The 21,436-nt window shown below is 35.7% G+C and overlaps 1 protein-coding gene and 1 gene segment (V, D, J or C); one reads left to right on the top strand and one right to left on the bottom strand.

Moving 5' to 3' along the window:
• LOC122808728 (T cell receptor alpha chain MC.7.G5-like) overlaps positions 1-13,719 on the bottom strand; it is a 284,866-nt gene extending 271,147 nt beyond the window's left edge. The window contains exon 1 of the mRNA XM_044079720.1: positions 13,522-13,719. Within this exon, the coding sequence (XP_043935655.1) occupies positions 13,522-13,549 (28 nt within the window). The 5' untranslated portion in view covers positions 13,550-13,719. The remainder of the gene's footprint in view (positions 1-13,521) is intronic.
• A 5,651-nt stretch (positions 13,720-19,370) lies between these two features.
• On the top strand, positions 19,371-20,212 carry LOC122808014. The segment is given in 2 exon segments: positions 19,371-19,428; positions 19,794-20,212. Coding segments are annotated over 2 exon segments (390 nt in total).
• Positions 20,213-21,436: the final 1,224 nt, after the last annotated feature.

The raw sequence follows: 21,436 nt of genomic DNA, 5'->3' as shown, positions 1-21,436 counted from the left end.
TGATGTAATTTTCAGATCATAAGAAGTATTTATTAAGGCTTTTAAAGCACCACCTTCTTTATGGTATTACCCAGTGTTGCAGGGACTGGATGTTAACCTGAGACAAGCATATTTGGTTAAACTACTGAAGAGATCACAGGGGGAAATGTTTCATTTTGGTGCTTGTGCATACTTGGACATACCACAGAAGGGATCACTTGGGGAAATGTTTCCTTTTGTTGCTTGTGCATACTTGGTGAGAGTACTGAAGGGATCACTTGGGGAAATGTTTCATTTTGGTGCTTGTGCATACTTGGTGAGAGTACTGAAGGGATCACTTGGGGAAATGTTTCATTTTGGTGCTTGTGCATACTTGGACATACCACAGAAGGGATCACTTGGGGAAATGTTTCATTTTGGTGCTTGTGCATACTTGGTGAGAGTACTGAAGGGATCACTTGGGGAAATGTTTCATTTTGGTGCTTGTGCATACTTGGTGAAAGTACTGAAGGGATCACTTGGGGAAATGTTTCCTTTTGTTGCTTGTGCATACTTGGTGAAAGTACTGAAGGGATCACTTGGGGAAATGTTTCATTTTGGTGCTTGTGCATACTTGGTGAAAGTACTGAAGGGATCACTTGGGGAAATGTTTCATTTTGGTGCTTGTGCATACTTGGTGAAAGTACTGAAGGGATCACTTGGGGAAATGTTTCATTTTGGTGCTTGTGCATACTTGGTGAAAGTACTGAAGGGATCACTTGGGGAAATGTTTCCTTTTGTTGCTTGTGCATACTTGGTGAAAGTACTGAAGGGATCACTTGGGGAAATGTTTCATTTTGGTGCTTGTGCGTACTTGGACATACCACAGAAGGGATCACTTGGGGAAATGTTTCATTTTGGTGCTTGTGCGTACTTGGACATACCACAGAAGGGATTGCTGGGGGAAATGTTTCATTTGGGTGCTTGAGCATACTTTGTGAAACTACTGAAGGGATTGCTTAAGAAAGGTATATTTTCCTTACTCAAAGTTTCCATGCTCTACCCACATGCATACCCGATACTAGATGGCAAACCTTGGTTTGTAAGCATTCCAACTAAATTATGTGGAGTTCCTTTATGAGTAATCCTTTATTTCCAGCATGTGTGTGTGTGTGTGTGTGTGTGTGTGTGTGTGTGTGTGTGTGTGTGTGTGTGTGTGTGTCGGGGGGGGGGGGTTAGGTGTTTGGCTGGTACTACAAATTGTTTTCAGCTCTGTTTGTTATTTCCACAGCTAAGGTGTATGCTAGCAATCCCTGCAATATACTTCTGGCAGTAAGCAACGTTCTGTAGGCATGTGCAGTAAAAGAAAATGAAGCCTGTAAGTAAAGCTGTGTGAGGTCAGCATTACTGGCTTGCTTCACTTTACTCAAAGGTAATATATGCTTTCTTTCAATGGAAGGCATGAATCTTATCTGTGTTTAGGCAATGTCTTTGAAAAAAATAAAATGAGCAAGACTGCTTTCCTTTAGTGTAGGGAATGCTCAGTGTACCAGCATTCCCCCTATGCAACACAACTGGAGGAAAATGTACATTGGAAGATGTGAAGTCTGCACAGAAGGCACACCAACTGAAAACCAAACTGTACAGCAATGTAAAGCAGCAGCAGTCATTGTTGTGACACTGGTTGGCAATAATAATTAAAATTGATACACACAGGCACATATGCACGTACACACTCACACATGTTCATGTACATACGACAAGCACACACGTGTTCACAGTCACGCAAAACATATACTTATGCATATGCAACAAGCTCACACACACACACACACACACACACACACACACACACACACACACACACACACACACACACACACACACACACACACTTTCACCCAGACTCTACAAGCACACACACTCATGCACATGCTACAAATACATGCACATGCAGAAGCAACAAGCACATACACACACAGACAGTCACACACACACACACACACACACACACACACACACACACACACACACACACACACACACACACACACACACGCACACACACACACACACACACTCATGCACACACTACAAATGCACACACTCCATTTATATTTTCTGAGAGGAAAAAAAGAATCACTGGGATTCAGATGGAATGTATATTTATAATTTTGCTTTTTATTGTGAGTTATGAAATTTAATACTTTTCTATCTGTAATGGGATTGTATGTTTTCACTACAGAAAAGTATTAACCACACAGCATATTATAGTTTTCATTTATTAGTTATTTTGTGAATGTTTATGGCACTACATGGGTTTATAGATTTATGCTGGACCCTTTACTATTTGGAATCTATTTCTCAGAAGTCTAGATGAAAGGAAATGGCCTGAGGGGACATAGGTATAACATGACTGAGCTGTTTAAGTTCCTATGGACATTAGCATAGTAACCTCCTATAAATCTATGAACCCATGATCCTATAACTTTGCTTGGATATTAATTGCAGCTTACTGATTTTTAGTTTGGGGGCCTTTCTGTAAGAATGCAGTGTGAGAAGAGAGTAGTGTTTTATAATGTGTTAGCAGTTATGCAAAGTTTTTCTGTGTTGTGCACTTTTGTCTGTATTTTGTTGAACATTTCAGGGTTATACCAACTCATATCAACACAGGTTGGCTTCATTTCTAATTTTGTAAGAAATGTATGTGCAATTATCCTTAATGAAACTTACCTGCATCACACTGATGCTCCTGTAATGGTAGTAAATACCTTTAAAATTTGCCCCTTTTAAATTACTAAGTGCCCCTCCTGCCCTCCACCCCCCCCCCCAGCCTTCAACAGCTTCCGGCACCCCTGTCTTTACTGCAGAGAGGAAGAAAACTTAAACTGATTCACAGCTGCTTCCAATGTAGCCATACCTTTTAACAGTCCAAAGAAATCAATCAATTGTTCAAAGGCAGTTGTCACCTCTTTTGATAAATTTACATAATCAGCATCATAGTACTGACATGCTAATCTTTAAACTTTAAATGTTTGTTGTTTATACAGCTTTAATTTTTAAGGTGACTTAAATGTAGTATTAAAGATGTCTGTGACATTTAGAGAAAAGTCAGAAAATATATTTTCTTGTAATTCTTGTAAAGTATCAACACATTTAAGTGTGGGGGAGGGGCTGCAAATTCATCTTGGATTACAAAGAGATACTTTGAACAAAGGCCTACAATTTTGCTACTTTTTTTGGTTGTAGCTGTATAACTCCTGAGTATACTATAAAACAAACCCTGAAACACACATAAATGAGGGCCATTCAAGAAATGAAAGAAGCAGTCCTTTTACAGAAGATATGTAAGATAACACTGACTGACACTAATCCCATTATATGTCAGTGGCATGGGAATACATTACTACTTCCTTATGACTCATATAAAGTAGACTTGAGATGGATTATGGGAAAGAGAAAGGCTAGAAAAAAACAATATCACGTTGATATGTCAAGCTCTATTGGCAGCCATTTTACAGAAAACATATTAAAATGCTATACGAAACACTGATTTGGGGGTGTTAAAATAGCTCAGAAAACAAAGACATAGTGAAAAAATTGATTTATTTTAGTTCTAAGGTAGAGTTTTTCTTTAAGAGTAAATTATATCTTAGACCTTAAAAAATAACAACAAATTATATCTTATATGACCTTATATGTTCATAGGTGCATCAGACAAACAAGACACTTGGTTTTTCACAACATTATTTTTGATATCTGAAGTGCGGTGGCTGTCAAAATACAAGTAGTTGTTTCCAAAAATAGATTTATTGAGTATTTTTGAAACAAATCTAGGTTTATCCTTATTAATAATATACATCTAAAAAGCTATACTGTTTCTTGACACACTAGATTTAAAAGCAAGAAAATCAGTACTGTGATTCATCTCTGCAACAAAATCAGCAAACATTTTACTGCCATCTTTCCATAAAAATGTCTCTATAGCAAATGTAAGGGTTCACGTTTTTAAATTGTCATGTTTTGCAAGCGATTCACTTCTCAGTGAGCTAAAACAAGATTAGAAAATGGTGGAGGTTCAATAGCTCCCATAGCTACTTCCCAATGCATGAGGAAAATCTTTATCTTGAAAAATAAAAAAATATATTCTTTAAAAATATAATCAAATGAATCACTCACAGCAGTGAATTCTGTAGCAGTGCAAGCCATATAACATTCCCCACTATCTTTTTGTGGAATGTAAGTCTATATGGAAATCACACTGACTGCAGACATCAAAAATTCTTTCTTCAAATCAGGGACCAATTTAACCACCTTTTTAAAAATACTGGGGGTCCTCTGTTTTCTATGCAGATGCTAAAGCAGTTGGTTAAAATGGTGGGTTTAAAATATTTTTACTGACCTTGGGGATCACAAACAGGACTCCTCGTATCAAGCAGTCAGCCTTTAGAAAACCACATTGATCAAAAGAAACAGAATTTTTAGTCAGCATATTCTGCAGTAACTCATCATGTTTATTATAAGCCATGATCTTGTTCGCAATACTTTTCACATAATAATAATAATAATACTAATAATAATAATAATAATAATAATAATAACAACAACTGGTTAGTAAGATCCAAACAGCCTGAACCTCTTTCTGAACATGGTTTGCATCAATTTAACAACTGTAATATTCAGTATCTAAGTTGATAAAAGTAGTTTCCTTTTATCATTTGTATACATTCTCATATGTTATTAATGTAGACACTAAATGTGGACTAAAACTACTTTCTCTTTCATAAACAATCCCAAAAAGAGTCTGCCTAACATTCTCATTCTCAAGAAGTTTAACCTCCTGGTGTACAGCTTTAGTTCAACAAATGTGCCAGTGAAATTTACTCTTCTAGAAGGAAGAAAGGAGAAACATCTGTCCAACCAATTTAAGCTGTTTTTCTATAAAAATATTTGCCACTTAATTTGTAAATAGTTAATTTTTATATATTGCTAAAACATCTCTGTCCCTTACTGTTTCCTTATGTAGTTGTTTCTTCTACCTCAGAATCTGCTGGATCAGTGTCCAGTTATTCCTCTTTGAAAATCAGGAAGCATATTTATAACTGTTGTTGTACTTTGGTCATTTGCTCCTGAGTATGGATTGGCAGGAAGATGATTTGGGCCTATTAGAGGCCCTCTTTCTTCCATGAGAAACAACTTTGGAGATTGATATGTTTACATTACTGCTTGACTGTTGTTGTCTAAAAAAAAAAAAATAAGTAACCCCCTCACAATTTGATTGTAAGTCGTCTAGAGACCCCATTGCTATTGATCAATGAACCCTTTACAATATAAGCCAAAACTTGTTCCTCATCACCATCAGGGTTTTTTTTTAGTTTGATGGTATCCTCTTTTTAGACTTTGAATAGCAATGCCAAAAGCTGCAATATTCTGCAGAAACTGTGAATGCCCAGTATCTTTGTAAAAAGTCTTTTAAAGGTCAACCAACTTCTTTTAATTGTGCTTCATCAGTACTGATATGAGTTCTAAATAAACTTTATCAAAACTCCAAAAGTTCAAGAAACAAGAGGTGCTCAGTATCTGTAGCATTATGGAATTTTGAAGTATAAATCCTTAGGTACTTGTTTAACATTTGCACATTCCTCCAAGAATATGCACTCCCAGATCAAGGCTAGTATGATACTGAAGGAAATGTCAATTGGCATAATTGTTGCTGTATCTGATTTAGCACTGAAAATGTTTTGGAAACCATATTAGAAACAACTAATATTATTGTCAGTAACCACCAGTCTTTAAGTCCAAAGCTACTAGCAACTAACTCATTTATTTTCATATTTGTTAACTGAGTAAGCCCAATGGACACAATTGCTCCTTTCAGAGATGACCCAGGAACACTGTCTGATTAAATTACTTACTCAGAGTAAACAGAGTAAGCAAATGAAGGCAGATGGAATCAAACCCTGTACCTGTACCCATTGAACAAGAAGGAGCTCATTAACGGCTGAGTACATTAGTCCTCCATGTTAACTTTCAGAATGCTTACAAAAGCTTATGGTATACTTGAAAATGCTTTCTTATTTATCGTAAAATGTGTAGCCAGGTGCAGTTCATATTTCCCTTACTTTTCAAAACTTATGAACTTAGTACCAGCGACATTTTTTTTAATTTTTGCTTATTTTTCTCAGATGAATAGCTTTGTATTTGCATACCATTTGAGAGTATCTACCTAATTTTCATCCTAAAACTCTTGTTGGCATGTACATCTACTACTTCTGGTTAACATTTATATCTTCTGCATTCTTTTTATCTGAAATTAAAAGCTGATTTTGCATGTTGCTTTTACTGAATGTCAATGTAATTATCTGGAATTAATAGTTGATTTTGAATGCTTAGCTGTTTTGTCTGTACTGAATGTCAGCCTAATGTAATTGCTACTGCTATGTGATGTGGCATCACTGTTGTCAAGTGCTCATACTGTTCATCTTTTTCTTTGCCTTACTGTCCAGGTCGTGGTTGAAAATTTATGAATCCCTTGTATTCTCTTTTCCTTCATCAAACTATCTGGCAGTTAGAATGGAGGATTCAGGGTCTGAGCTATGCACTGCAGGTTACAGGATTTAATTTATTGCACATCAGTTTTTTTACTACATGACTCTGAACAAGCCATTCAACCAAGCTACTACTGCACTTCTCCCAGGTTGTGGACCTACTTTATTAACAAATGAATAAAATACCATAAAAGACACGTATCACCAAAAATCCAGAAGGCTCATAGCTTATTCTGAGGAAAAGAAGAACCCCATCTAATTTCTTTATACTCTCTAAAAATCTCTCCCAACTCCTTTATCTTCATACTCTGTCCACAGTTGTCTGTATATCCCCTGTATTTTCTTTACCTAAATTCATGAGAAACTGAACCTCTCCATACAATAAGCATATGGGGATTTAGTTTCCCTGGACCCTTTAAGACTTACTCTTGAGGTATAAAAGAACCCAAAATCCTGCCATAATATCAGGAAAAATGGCCTTGAGCAAAGAACTGTTAATGTTGTATTGCCTGAATGCAGTATGGCTATTGTCTGAAAAAAAAATACATGCCCATACTGTGTAGTCATCACAGATACCAATGGAGGGCAGAATTGCATCAGCTATCTTGACACAACTCTTTGGCACTGCAGGAAGTCCTGTTACACTTTACACCAACTAATAGCTGGTAAGAAAGAAAATAAATTGAAATGGATTTCTGCATTGTAATATGCCGTATACAGTTAGTTTTGTCTGGAAAAAGAAATACAGATCTAAATTACAGGTTAGATGATGTGATTTCAGATGTTGAAAGATCTAAGCGATGGTCAAAGAAATGAGGCACGTTCAATCCATTCTGAAACATTAGTTGGCAATCAGTTTTATGAGTTATAGCTTGCATTTTGTATTATTGAAGTAAGTAACAAGTAATGTAAGGTGAATCATATCCTGTTATGCATAAATCAGAGAAACTGCAATAGAGTCCAGGTATTCTGGAATTTATAACCTAACCATATTACTTTATATGTATTATTATATACAATATCAGCAGATAAGATTCCTCAGGCCCATACAATATACTGTATAGTGAGCTATTCTGAATTCTAAGTCCATCAGTATTAACAAAATATGAAGCCCCCTTTCTGAATATATTTTCTTGAGTCGTGTAATATTTGGGTCCTGTCTCTTCTGTGAGCAGACTAATTTATTTACTTAGTTTTTTAATTTTTCATTTGTAAGATAAACTTGGACAAATGGTGAAAAAACATATCTTAAAAAGCAGTTGCAAAAGCTATGAGGATTGTTATTTTGCAGTTGTAGAGTAGAGGAATATTCTTTTGCAGGGACTTAGGCTGTTAAGAACTCAAATTTTATTAGGCCAAAAATAGGAAAACAAATGACCTACTTTGAATGGGATTTATAATGACAGTATACAAATTCATAGGGCTGGTTTATGTCAAAATCCACACACCAGAGCTCTACACAATTTGTAAAGGCTGACAAACTTGCATGGATAGTTGCATTGGTGATTGACATAATGATTAAAGTGTTTACCTTACAAACATAAGATGCAGGGTTTGATTCTCAAATGGGATAATTGGCTAGGCTTGAAATGACCTAGTTAGCTTGGTATTAACCTATGAACGCATACACTACTCTGTGCCTGAAAGAGTCCAGGTGCAGAGAAGATATGGAATGGTGATGCCTGTGTATCCCACAATTCAAATGTGTAAATTGTAGAGTACAATGTATAGAGAGGGCAGAAATCTATAGAGTCGTAACTGCAGATGTACTGCAGCAACTGTAGTAACTTTGAACTATAGTTGTTGAATGAGGGGTGATTTACAACTCAGCGGAATATAGTCATCAATAATACAACCCTTAAAATACATACAAAGCCATAAAACATGATGTTTAAAGGTATGTAAAGGAACATCCCATAGTTAGCTATAGTGTACAAAAACAAAAACTAATACAGAATCAAATGCTGTTCATCCTCTAACACAGATACATCACTACCGTCTCATTAATGACACTGCAGTCGACACCAGATCTCATCATTATCCCATAATGTAGATGTCATATAATCCACATACATGGCTATGGTGGTAGAAATTTTCACCCCTGAACACATTTGTGGAGTTGCATTTGATTGAGAACATGTCACTTCCTAAACAATGCCATCATGGATGACGGGGCCATCCGAAAGTCATGCTTTAACCAGCATCTGGTTGTGCATCATATTCAGAGTTACACAGTAGCCCAGAAGCCAGGATGTATCCAGTAACAGACAATGCAAAAAAACACATTAGTTTGATACCCCAGCCATAATAACATTAACCTTCTGCTATGCTAATATACCATGCAATGCAATTATGAGAATACAATGCCTGCCTGAGGTAGAGTGTATTATATGAAAGAAAAACTGTCTGTCCAGCTAGCTTCTACATAGTATAAATGGCTTGGGGTGGCCATGTTTAATAACTGTTACAAAACAAACAGAAACAAAGGGAAATGCAATAGACATTGAGTGTCAAGAGGCAGTGAACTATTGGGCTAGAAATGTTTGAAGTGTGGGCAGAGGTGCTGAGTAAATGAGTGTCCCCATCAATTACAAGATGGTGAGATGTCATGTTATATGCAAGAAAAGTGCATGATTTATGATTAGGGTGCTGGGTGTGTACATCATGGAAAAGCATTAGGATTGACATTATAAACTGTGCTACTGTCTAGACCACATGCAAGATACATTGTTGTTGTTTTTGCTGTTTGTCTTTAGGCTTTTCCCGGTAAGGGGTTGCCACAGCGGAACTTCGGTCCGCTAATGATTGGCAGTAGATTTTTTTTACGAAACACCGTGGTGCTAGCTCGACACCCAACCTTCAATGAAGGCATGCCCATTTACGCATGCATGTCTTTCAAATGCTACCCAACCATGGGGAGGGCATGCAGACTCCACACAGAAGGCACTCCAAAGCCAAGCCGAGAATCAAACGGGAGAACCTCTTGCTGTGAGGTAACAACGTTACCGCTGTACCACCGTGGAACTCTGTGCAAGATACATTGTACAACTCCTATTTCTGGGACTATACACAGTGTTTGTGAATATGGTGCTTTATCTACATTACTGATGCTTGAAAAGAATTGCAAACTAAAGGAAATGGTGGAGTGAAATTATGAAAGAAAGAAATACAGTTATGATGCAAACTGCAGGAGTCTACCAAATCTGTAAGTTGGAGTTAGTGTATGAATGCACAATTTTGGCCAGAAGATAAGGTAGATGATCAAGCAGCTAAATTAAGGTATTACATTATTTTTGGAGAAGATGGAAAGCTGTATCAGAGGAATCACTGACATCTAAGGAACAAGTACAGCTAGAATTGCCATAATAAGTATTCAAATGAAAGAAGAAACCATGAGAACAGTATTAGCCAAGAGATACAATAAGAAGTTGTGCAAGTCATTTCTCCAATAAAAGCTGCACTGCAGCAAGAACTGTCCAAAAAGCAAAATCAGATGTCCAGAGAGAACAACCCTAATCAATCAATTAGATTTTCAAGATCTGGAAGTTCACTGAAGAAACCAGGCAAATATATAGACAATCTGTGAGCTGATCATGAATCTAAAATGTGAAAAGATTCATTTATTAAAATGCCTTTTGAATTTCAGAATAAGTGCTATTTGATATAAATTCCCATAACATGCTTAGCATAGAGTTAAGGTTAATTTTAAATGATCAGTGCAATATTATGCATGCTAGTTCAAAGAATGTATATTTTGTGTGTGTGTTGGGCTCACATTCTCGCTTGTGCGTACGTGTTTATATTTTAGAGCTTTTCTCCAGGGCACCCTCTGAAAATCAACTCCTACCCAGTAGGACTTTCCTGGTAATCAAATGTCAATAAATAAATATATATATATATATATATATATATATATATATATATATATATATATATATATTTATTTAATCCACAATGTGACACAAGTGAGCGATAAAAACACAGCTTTATTCCAGAATCCAGGTGGAAATGTTCCACAATAAACAATAGGAAAATACCAAGCAGCAATTGCATACACTGAATAAAAACATTGAGTTAAGCGCTTTCATCCCCCACTAGGGACTTCCTCAGAACTATTCTCAAAAGTTATTCCCCACATTCTTATAACATTACATTTAAAGGGACCTTACCCTATGTAACACCAAAATATTATATATACAAGGTTAAAATGTCAACTCACAATATATCCCAAGAAATACTAAAAACATTAAAAAAAAAAAAAATATATATATATATATATATATATATATATATATATATATAAATAAATATATATATATATATATATATGTGTGTGTGTGTGTGTGTGTGTGTATGTGTAAAAATAATCAAAATGCATTTTAAGTACTAAATTATTATTCAAAACATACCTACAAGGTTAAATACCATATATATTTTTCATTTTCAAAAACCAGCTAATATTTACTGCTTCATTAATACCCGGGTATCTAGTGGCATCCAACATTAATTGCCACTTCAATTTACACACTTCAAGGACCTCCATGGGCACATTTCCTTGTTCATTTATTTTTAGTTGCTGTAAAATTAAAAATTTAAAAGCATGACTAGGGAACTCCACTATATGTCTACTAAGGGCATTAGAATATTTTTTATGTCTAATATCTAATGTATGTTCATAGATCCTTGCCCTGAACTTCCTACAAGTTTTCTCCACATAAAATACTGCAAATGAGTTACACTTCACCAGGTAGACTACATTTTCACTTTGACAATTAAAATACCCCCCAATATATAATGCCTTTCCATTCAAAATAAATTTGTCTGAAGTGGTTAAGACCAAAGGGCATTGTGGTCACATACCGCATTTTACATTCCCAACTTTTTTGAAAGTATGTATATTTTTTCTTTCTTTACCCACCTGTTCCATGATGTTTTTCAAACACCTATCCCTTCCAAATGTAAAGTTTGTTTTTTTTACAATTATTAACCAACTTAACTACATTCCTGTCTAAAGACAATAAATCCCAATTTTTCTCCAAAATTTTACATATCGATTGTGTATCCTTATTAAATGTTGTAATGAAATTGCATCCAATGGGAAAATTATTCTTTTTGTCTCTTAAGTGGTTTATCATAATATAATTTACATTTCAACCCAAAATGGGAACAAACCAACCATTTTGCCGCTTCTTAAATACTTCCCCCCTTTACATTTTCCAAGAGATTCCAGGGATACCCCCTATGTTCAAACATTTTTTGGATAAAATCCACTTCTTGAATGAAATCACTTTCCAGTGATGTCATTCTTGTATCAATTGTCCCTTAACTATAGATTTTTTCTGAAAAGTGGGGTGGCAACTATTAAATTCTAAATAAGAATTTGAAAATGTTGGTTTCCTAAAAAAATTTGAAATCAATTGTTTACCAACTCTGTCAACCTTAACCTCCACATCCAAGTAGGTAATAATAGAGTCATTAAATGCATGGGAGAACTTAAAACTGTCAACAGTATTATTAATGTATTCAAAAAATTAATTTAACATACCATCAGTGCCAGTCCAAATCAAAAAAATATCATCCAAAAATCTTGTGAAATATTTTATATATTGCAAATATTCTGATTTAAAAATATATTGATTTTCCCAGAATTACATGACATAATTTGCATAAATGGGGTGCAAGCCACACCCATGGCCACACCTTTGACTTGGCAATAGTATTGGCCTTCAAATTTTATGAAATTATATTTCAAAACCATTTCCATAAGAGCTACATAGGCATTTATATTATCCTGGTCATACATGTCTGTTGCTTCTAACTGTATTTCCAACCAATTAAGACCATCATCCTGAGGTATAACTGAAAAAAATTGCACACATCAATAGTAACCAATAACATATTTTCATCAAATAATAAACCATTTAAGTTAGCAAGAAATTCCCATGAGTCTTTGCATATATATTTAAAATGTTGCAACCCTCTTTTTAAATGATGATCTAGATATTTACCTATGAAAGATGTTTTTCCTCTTTTAGCATCCACAATGGGCCTAAATTTTAAATCATTAAGCCCTTTCTGTATTTTGGGTAACCCAAAGATGGTGGCAATGACAGGATACTCATTTTTCATGTATTTGTGTGAATCCAAATCAATTTGCCCTTCCAATAACATGTCCTCTAAAGCAATATCTAATCTACAATGTGAAATATTAATTTCATTTGCTGAAACCTCTTTGTATGTATCACTCATTAAGAGTGTAGCCATGTAGTTGGAATAATCAACACAATCTATAATCACCAGCCCATTACCCTTATCTGGTTTCATATAACGTACTTCACCATCCTTCATAATATCATCAAACAACTTTTTTTCTTTTTCAGTTAAATTGTCACCCATGACACTGCAATTACTTTTATAAACTTCCCTCACATCCATTTTGCAAGCTTTTTTAAAAATACCAATAATATTGCATAAGGGAGGGTTAAACGTACTTGATCTAGTTAATCTTGGGGTGTCAACCATATCATAATTATTCAAATTGTTACAACCATTATTATCAAACCAAACCTGAAGATTTAATTTTCTCGTAAACATTTTTAAGTCTAATAAGGTTTCCGCTACTTTAACCCTTCTACTAGGTACAAATGTGTATCCTTTTGCTAATAAATCAGCCATAGGGGTATTAATATTTTTTATTGAGTAATTATAGACTTGAAATCACCCCTGATATTAAGAATAATGCGGGGTAAATTACTTTTCATATTACCAACACCACATGAATCATTGACCAAAGCCTCTAAAGTACAACTATCATATAACATTGCCATACCAATATCATTGCCAGTAATAACACCAATGACTGAAAGATTGTTAGTATCAACCACAAAATCATCTACATTTTGATCCATGCTATTAACACAAGTTTGCATATCAGTCACAAGAGGATGATCCAAACTAGTGGAACCATCCAAAATGTCTGCAAAAGTGTTAGCATTTTCTCCATCGATCAAGTTACCTTCCATGAACCCGATAGCCATGTCCATCTCATCCGCTGAAAACCTTCATGGTTCAACTATTTTGGTCATGCACCCTGATTCATAAAGTCCCTGGATTGATTGTTCATACCATGTTAATATTTGGGGTAATTGTAATGCGGTTCCCGATTTCTCAACTTCTCCGACCGCCGTGTTTCCTGTTCTAAAGGGACACTCTACTTGTTGCTTGCTGCTGACGTCAGCACTGATCTCAACCCGTTGTTATCACCCTCACTGTGGTTGGATGAGACCTCAGCGTTACCTTGCTGACACGTCAATACAGGCCTTGCCATTACCATACTCCGCTATATCTCTTTTGATTTTTGATATCTTCCGTGAAAAAATGTTGGCACAAATGTTGTCAATGTGCCCAAATAAATTGTCATAATTTGTTTTGTATTGGTCGAAAATAAAATCGGATTTGATTAATGCACCCTGTAAATCCAATTCTGCTGTTAAACTCTCAATTTTCATGTTGTTATATTTAATTATAAGTCTTAATATTTCCATTCCAGTATGGTCAAATACCTTGTGTAATTCTTTTACGAAGTCGGGATTCCCCTTAGCTCCATTCGGATAACACCAAACACGCAAACCTCGTGGAACTTGTCCAAGTTCCAAATTATGCATCAAGTAACTGTTCTCCAGTTGGAGTTTTTTATATTCCAACACTGACTTCTCAAAACATTTCAGTCTGTCTGCCAAAGATAAAAAAGATGGCTTGGGAACTGCATCCATATTCTGTACATTAAAATTAAAACTTTGGCATCTCCATTGCTGGAAAGTGCAGGGAACATCATTAGCATCCCTGAACCCAGTCATACCATCAAAGTTACCTCCATTACTTACATTGGGTGTAGGTTGAGTAAGTGGCAGGTCCAAACTGCCTCCACTATCTCTGAGCCCTTGTTGGTTTTCCAAAAGACTTTGAATCTGCAACGAATGCTGGGAAAGCTGCTGGTTAATTTTTCCCAATAAATCCATAACATCATGGTTGTTGTCAATAGCTCCATTCTCCATCATTCCCTGGTGTCACCAACCAAGTACTAAAACAAGAGAACGTAACAGTACAAACTTTGTAATCCACAATGTGACACCAGTGAGTGATAAAAACACAGCTTTATTCCAGAATCCAAGTAGAAATGTTCCACAATAAACAATAGAAAAATACCAAGCAGCAATTGCATACACTGAATAAAAACGTTGAGTTAAGCGCTTTCATCCCCCACTAGGGACTTCCTCAGAACTATTTCCAAAAGTTATCCCCAGCAATCATACAACATTACATTTAAAGGGACCTTACCCTATGTAACACCAACATTTTATATATACAAGGTTAAAATGTCAACTCACAATATATCCCAAGAAATACTAAAAACTCCTACCCAGTAGGACTTTCCTGGTAATCAAATGTCAATGAATATATATATATATATCTATATATATATATATATATATATATATATATATATATAGATATATATATATATATATATATATATATATGTGTGTGTGTGTGTGTGTGTGTGTGTGTGTGTGTGTGTGTGTGTGTGTGTGTGTGTGTGTGTATGTTTACCCACACACACACACACACACACACACACACACACACACACACACACACACACACAGACATGTGAAGTAGGAATACCTATAAGTAAGTGCATTCATCTAAGATCCAGATTTCATCAGGCACAGACAGAGAGTTAATATTTTATTTGTAATTAGGATTTAAACCATCACCATGCTCATGATGATGTATCCTTCCATCATTCCACATAATCAAAACTTAATATAAAAGAACACCTATCCAACAGGGTTATTACTACCCAGTGATCTCTGGTAAATCATAGTTATAACTATGGTAACAAAAATGTCCAGTAAATATCTACCAATAATAAATTATGCAGTATAGAAAAAGTGGTCAGGAAAGTAAGCTAGGAAAGAACTTGTACTGCTATCCTTCTCTTGTAATGCCCTAGTGTCTAAGTTACAATAACACGAGCCAAAGAAAATCAAAACTTTGACATTATCATAATCTTCATTCATTAAAAAACAAAGGCAGCTTAAATTCTGACCCTTTAATGTGAATAGCAGTGGTAGAACAAAGGATGAATAAAATCTGGTAAGGGTGTGGTAGCATCAATCATATGAGGGAAAACCCTGATCCACTATCTAACTAACTATAAACAATGAAAGGATAAACTTGTGAAATGTCCCCTAAAAATGGTCTGAATAAGACAAAGGTCTAAGCATATATGAAATTCAAAAGATAAGAATGAACATTTGTGAGCCATAAAATGTCCTTTCATCATCATCATCATCATCATCATCATCCCCATCATCAACCCTCTTTTTCCCATTTTCAGCATGGGCTCAGGGTATCATGTTAACTGTCATCATATCTCGATTCAACCACACTCCTACCTTCTTTGACAGTCATCACTGACTATTGCAGATCTTCTCACACACAATCCATCCACCTCTTTGCTAGACGTCCTCTTTTCCGCTTGCCTTCTTCCTGTAATTTTCTTCACCAGATTGCTTCTGCTTTTCTGCACATGTGCCCAAACCAATGTAATCTGTTCTCTTTGACCTTTTCTGCAATTGGAGTTACTTTGGTTTCTGCTCTTATGTCCTCATTTGTTCATCTGTCCCACAGTGTGCATCCTACCACCCATCTCAAGCACTTCATTTCCATCACCTCTAGCTTCCTCATCTGCTAAGCCTTTACTGCCCAGGTTTCTGTACCATACAATAGTACTGGTTGCACCACTGTTTTGTACACCTTACTTTTCAGCTTCTTTGGCATTCTTCTGTCATAGACTACACCTGATACTCTGTGCCAGTTGACTGCAGCCCCCTCTGATTCTAGCTTTGACCTCTTCATTCAGAATTCCCTTCTCCTCAGGTATCCCTCCCAGGTACTTGAAGCTACAGTTCAGTCATGTTGACAATGTTCTTTAATATACAGAATGTTGTAAAATTGACTGAGTGGGTTCTGAAAGGATAACTGTGTAGAAGACCAAACATTTTTGTCCCTTGTCAGCAAATTTCTATATCTCTTAATAAAACCACAAACCCTCATGGCTGATACCAAATATGCAAGGGACAGAGGTTATGGGGCTTGAATCCTGTACCACAGCAATCAAGTATTATGCAAGGAGGTGATTGGGCTGGAAAGTTTGTGGCAAATGCGCACTACCATATCTGCCATAGCCAAATAAGCTTTATACTGCATAGGAGTTAAAAACGACCAGGTAGCACAAGAACTCAGAAGTTTAATAAAACAATCTAATACATGGTTGAACACTTTCGTCTGAAAAGATATCATCAGAACCATGGATGAAAAATAGAATAATCCAGTTAAAAACAGTTATATTGACACACCCACAGAAAAGAACCAATCCAGTAAAGAAAGTGAGTACCACTCCTGGTATAAATCAGAACCTTGGCCACTCAGAGATCATCCATTAACACACCCCCATAGTTAACCAATCATACATAAAAGTATAATGCCATTAGATATAATATAATATATCAAAAATACTACATAGAGCTACAAATAAAAAACATATGCATGAAAAGTATATCATAGTCTGGATGCTCTCAATTTAAGTACACTTGTAATAGAAATAGCATCATTCAACCTGGGAGGGTTTGTATCATCCAAAAGTAACTGCCATAACATTTCATGGTGGACTAAATGGTTCTGCTAATTGCCAGAAAATGCCACCGAGTCAATCTTTTCTAAAATGAAGAACTTAGAAAAGCTGGGGCAGTTTAAGGCGCGTCTGGCTAAGGCAGGTTTATTATCTTTTTAGACATGCTATATACATGCTGATAAATTCAGTTATTTAGATTATTGTTTGTTTTTCCAATGTAGAAAGATGAGCATGCAATACACCTTGCTATATAGACCACCTTCTGTGTTCTTGTGCTACCTGGTCATTTTTAATTCCTTGAACATTAATTTTATGCTCCAGTGCAGTTTTTTTTTCCAATTTTCTTGATTTATACTGCATAGCTACAGAACATGGCATTAATAACTGGTTCTAAAGGATCTTATTCCCCTCAGTCTGAATCCATTGCCTTCTATTGCAAGTTTATTTACAGTAACTGAGACTTGGCAAAACTGTTTTATCATACACAGACATGCAATGTTTCCTAATAGGGTATACTGATAACCCTCCAGTGTCAGCAGCCTTTTCCTGAATTCTCAGTACTCACTGCCACTGGCCAGAGCAATCTGGCCCTAATGTTTCATTTAATGAACACTCTTCCAGTGAGCTAACCAATATATTAAGTCATAGTAACTTATAGCCAAATGGTCTGTCTTCATAAAGGATGGATGCTATCAGTCACACCAATGCTATGAGGTTGCTGTTTATAATAAATAAAAAGCAGCCACAATCTGGTATAAGTGAATAAATAAAAACACTTTATATAAATGAAAATCAGGTCAAATCATAGAAGCAAACTAAATAGTCTTATCCCTGTCACTTTATAGAGAAAGCTGTTGTTTAACTTCTACCAAATCTCTATAAAATATCTATGGCTGTAAATGGCACACAGACAGATTAGCAGTTTTAACTTACAGTCTCTGAGAAAGCAAACTGTTTTTCTTTTATCTATAGTATTTGTAGAAATTGCTTTGCTGCTTCAAGTGTGAATAGAGTTTATCAAGTCCATCATTAAAAATGAAGGAAAAATGCATGGTGCTTGAGGCAGCTTTCTCTGTGAGTTAGAACATTTCCAAATATAAACAACAGCCCCACTGACAAAAGAATGAGCATCAGCAGTCCTGGATCTGTACCTCTTGGTGGTTAGCATGCTTTCAGAACAAAGCAGATTTTTTATGTTTTAATCCAAGTTCCTAGAACGGATCTATATTATAACAGTGAACACTTAAAATAGCGAATGCTGTATAATCGACCCTTAAAAATTAAAATGGCAAAATGCCGAACACACGGAACAGCGATTTTTTTCCTAGGGAAAAAAAATTGCTGCTATGTAAAAAAAAAACACCACAAAATAAAGTCGGGAGCTTCACCCTGCACCCCCCTGATGGGGGGGGGCTGTACGCCCCACACCTACCCATTTAAATATACTAAATCTGAGATTGCACCACAGTGGAGGAAATGGCAAAGTCCCGAAAACGGCCCAGCGATTTTTTTCCCTGGGAAAAAAATCGCTGTTCCGTATGTTCGTTATTTCACGGTTTCGATTTAAAATGGCCGATCAAACAGCATTCGCTCTTTTAAGCATTCGCTGATATAATAGGGAACCGCTAGAACACATATCGAGTTATCTTCCAATATGAGATATTGTAACATATGCTAGGAAGCATTGAGTGTGAACACAGTAAACAGTTCCATTGTAATATATATAGTTGCACTATTACTTCACACATATAATGAAATATATAAAACTCCTGGCATATGATACAAATGCTTTCACTGACTTTTGTCTCTTGTATATGCTAGCATGATGAAAATGGAGTGTGAATGTTAAAATTTATATGTAGAATAATAGTGATCATGTAACAGTCACTGACCACTTCTCCTTCATTTTTTTACAGATAAAGACACTGACAAGTTAGTGGGAGGGAAATGCAATTAGCCTGGTACAGGAAATGTACCAAAGCAGCTTTTGCAAGGCATGTTTATTCAATGTGCATTGTTTACACATTTTTTTAACAAAACCATTTTTTTCCTTTTGACAAGGTTAACTCCTTCTGATTAAATTATGGTGTTCACCAATCATCAGGGTGTTCACAGTATATATAGTTTAATATACACACGCAATAAGCCTTGATGGGACACTATAGTGTACTGACCATCATAACATGTTGTCTTTCAACTATACTCTGCTGTTCTTTATATCTTGTAAGTAAACCGTCAAGTATTTTTGTTAACCTAAGTCTTTTGTTTTTTACTTTTTTATTTATTGGATCTGGTAGAATGGAATGTTAGCATACAGCTGTATTACTTATTATTCTATTTATGTTATGTAATTCTGATTTGTATGCAGATAACTTCTTACTGCATGAAAAAAATGTCTGTCTCTTTCTCTCTTTCTGTATATACATACACACATACACACACACACACACACACACACACACACACACACACACACACACACGTAGATATATATACATACAAGCACATGCACGCATATATTAAGATAATATTTTTAGAAATAGTGTGCTATAAAACTTTATATAATCTGTTTTATCTTCTTGCTAAAGGTCTTGAAGCACTGAGAGTTCACCAACATCCCAAGCATGTTATAAGCCGAACAGGGGGATCACTCAATTTAACATGTGTTGTTACTGGCCATGACAATCCTGACATCTTATGGTACAAACAGAACGCAAGGGAAGAACTGCAGTTTATGTTTCTCTCTACAGCTGTAAATCTGGTGAAACCTCTGAGAGTTGAGCACTTCACTGCCACCAGACCTAACGAGTCACATTTTTTCCTTGAGTCTGCAGACTTACGTATGAAAGATTCTGCTGCTTACTTGTGTGCAGGAAGTACCACAGAGGTTCACAAATGCTACTGCACTGTACACGAAATAGAACATTATGGTTACTGACTATATTCATGTGATATTATGAGTCGTTGGTGGTTTTAGGTGTGAAATGGCAGTCATGTATACCACAGAACTTTCCTATGCACATCCTTAAATGTATTTCTCAGAAATGTTTGCTGCGGGATGATGACATAAAGTTAATACTTCAGACATAAACTCATCCTGTAAAACTGCAAGCAAACAAATTATTGCTAATCATTTTCAGTCTCATTGATTGACTAGTTGTACATTTTAGAGTATGAAGACCTCTACCCAAAATGGCTCCATTTCTTCAGTAGCAGTTTTCCACAGTAATGTAAAAAATGACAACTGATTCATTATTTGTAATACAGATTTGAGTAATAATGCTGTGTTACTGCACATATCAGATAATTACTAGGCATAATCACAAGCTGAAGAATTCCAGTTGCATATGAATGTAACTAACTGCTGCCAAAATATTTCCCCAACTAAAGAAAAAGACCAGCTTTTATTATGCATATCTATGTATGTATGTATGTATGTACGTATGTATGTTTTAAACAAATAGATGAGATGGTCAAATGATCCTTTTCAGCCATGACAAAGGACAAAGGCACAAATTACAGACATTTATTTTTCATTCAGGCAAAGGCACAAAATTACAAACATTCATTTTACAATCAGACAGTCAAAGGGAGTTTCTATAAAAGTAATTTGGCATTGCAAACTCAAAAGAGTATGAGACAACAGATCTGCAGTTTCAAAGATGGCTTACAACCTAACCCCAGGCCATGTGCAGTAGCACCATTAATCATGTTAATATTTAAAAAAAAGGCACTTCCTCCCTACATTCACTACTCAGTAGATGATTTGCTGCATAAAACATTTCTAATAAAATTACTACAACTGCAGTTAGTTTTATTATGAAGAAGAAAACCAACCTTCCTCTATATCAATCATATCTGCAAGAGTTTGCTAAGCATTCACATTACTTAATTTTTTAAACAAGGAGTGGTTTTCCACATATTTAATGTATCATGGCAACCGATTCTATGTGATAAAAACTATTTTCAAAGAATATTTTTTCACAAACAGCCGGGACTAATGGGAGTGCTTAACCAAACTGGGGCACTTTATTTCTTTCCATTACATGCGATAGAGTATAGCTGGAGTTTTTTAAGGTGGTCAGCATAGGGCATCTGCTTTAGGCCTGTGATTCTTTTAGTGAGGTATTTCTGCGGCCTTTCCAATTGTTGCAGATGTCTTGAGAGGTACATACCAAATGGGGCATTGTATTCTATAATGGGTCTAATGAGGGATGAATACAGTGGGACA

Source organism: Protopterus annectens, chromosome 8.part0 (assembly GCF_019279795.1).
Source record: "Protopterus annectens isolate FY-2018-M chromosome 8.part0, PAN1.0, whole genome shotgun sequence".
In the NCBI taxonomy this organism is placed as follows: Eukaryota; Metazoa; Chordata; order Ceratodontiformes; family Protopteridae; genus Protopterus; species Protopterus annectens.
This window is presented reverse-complemented; position numbering and strand designations above follow the sequence as displayed.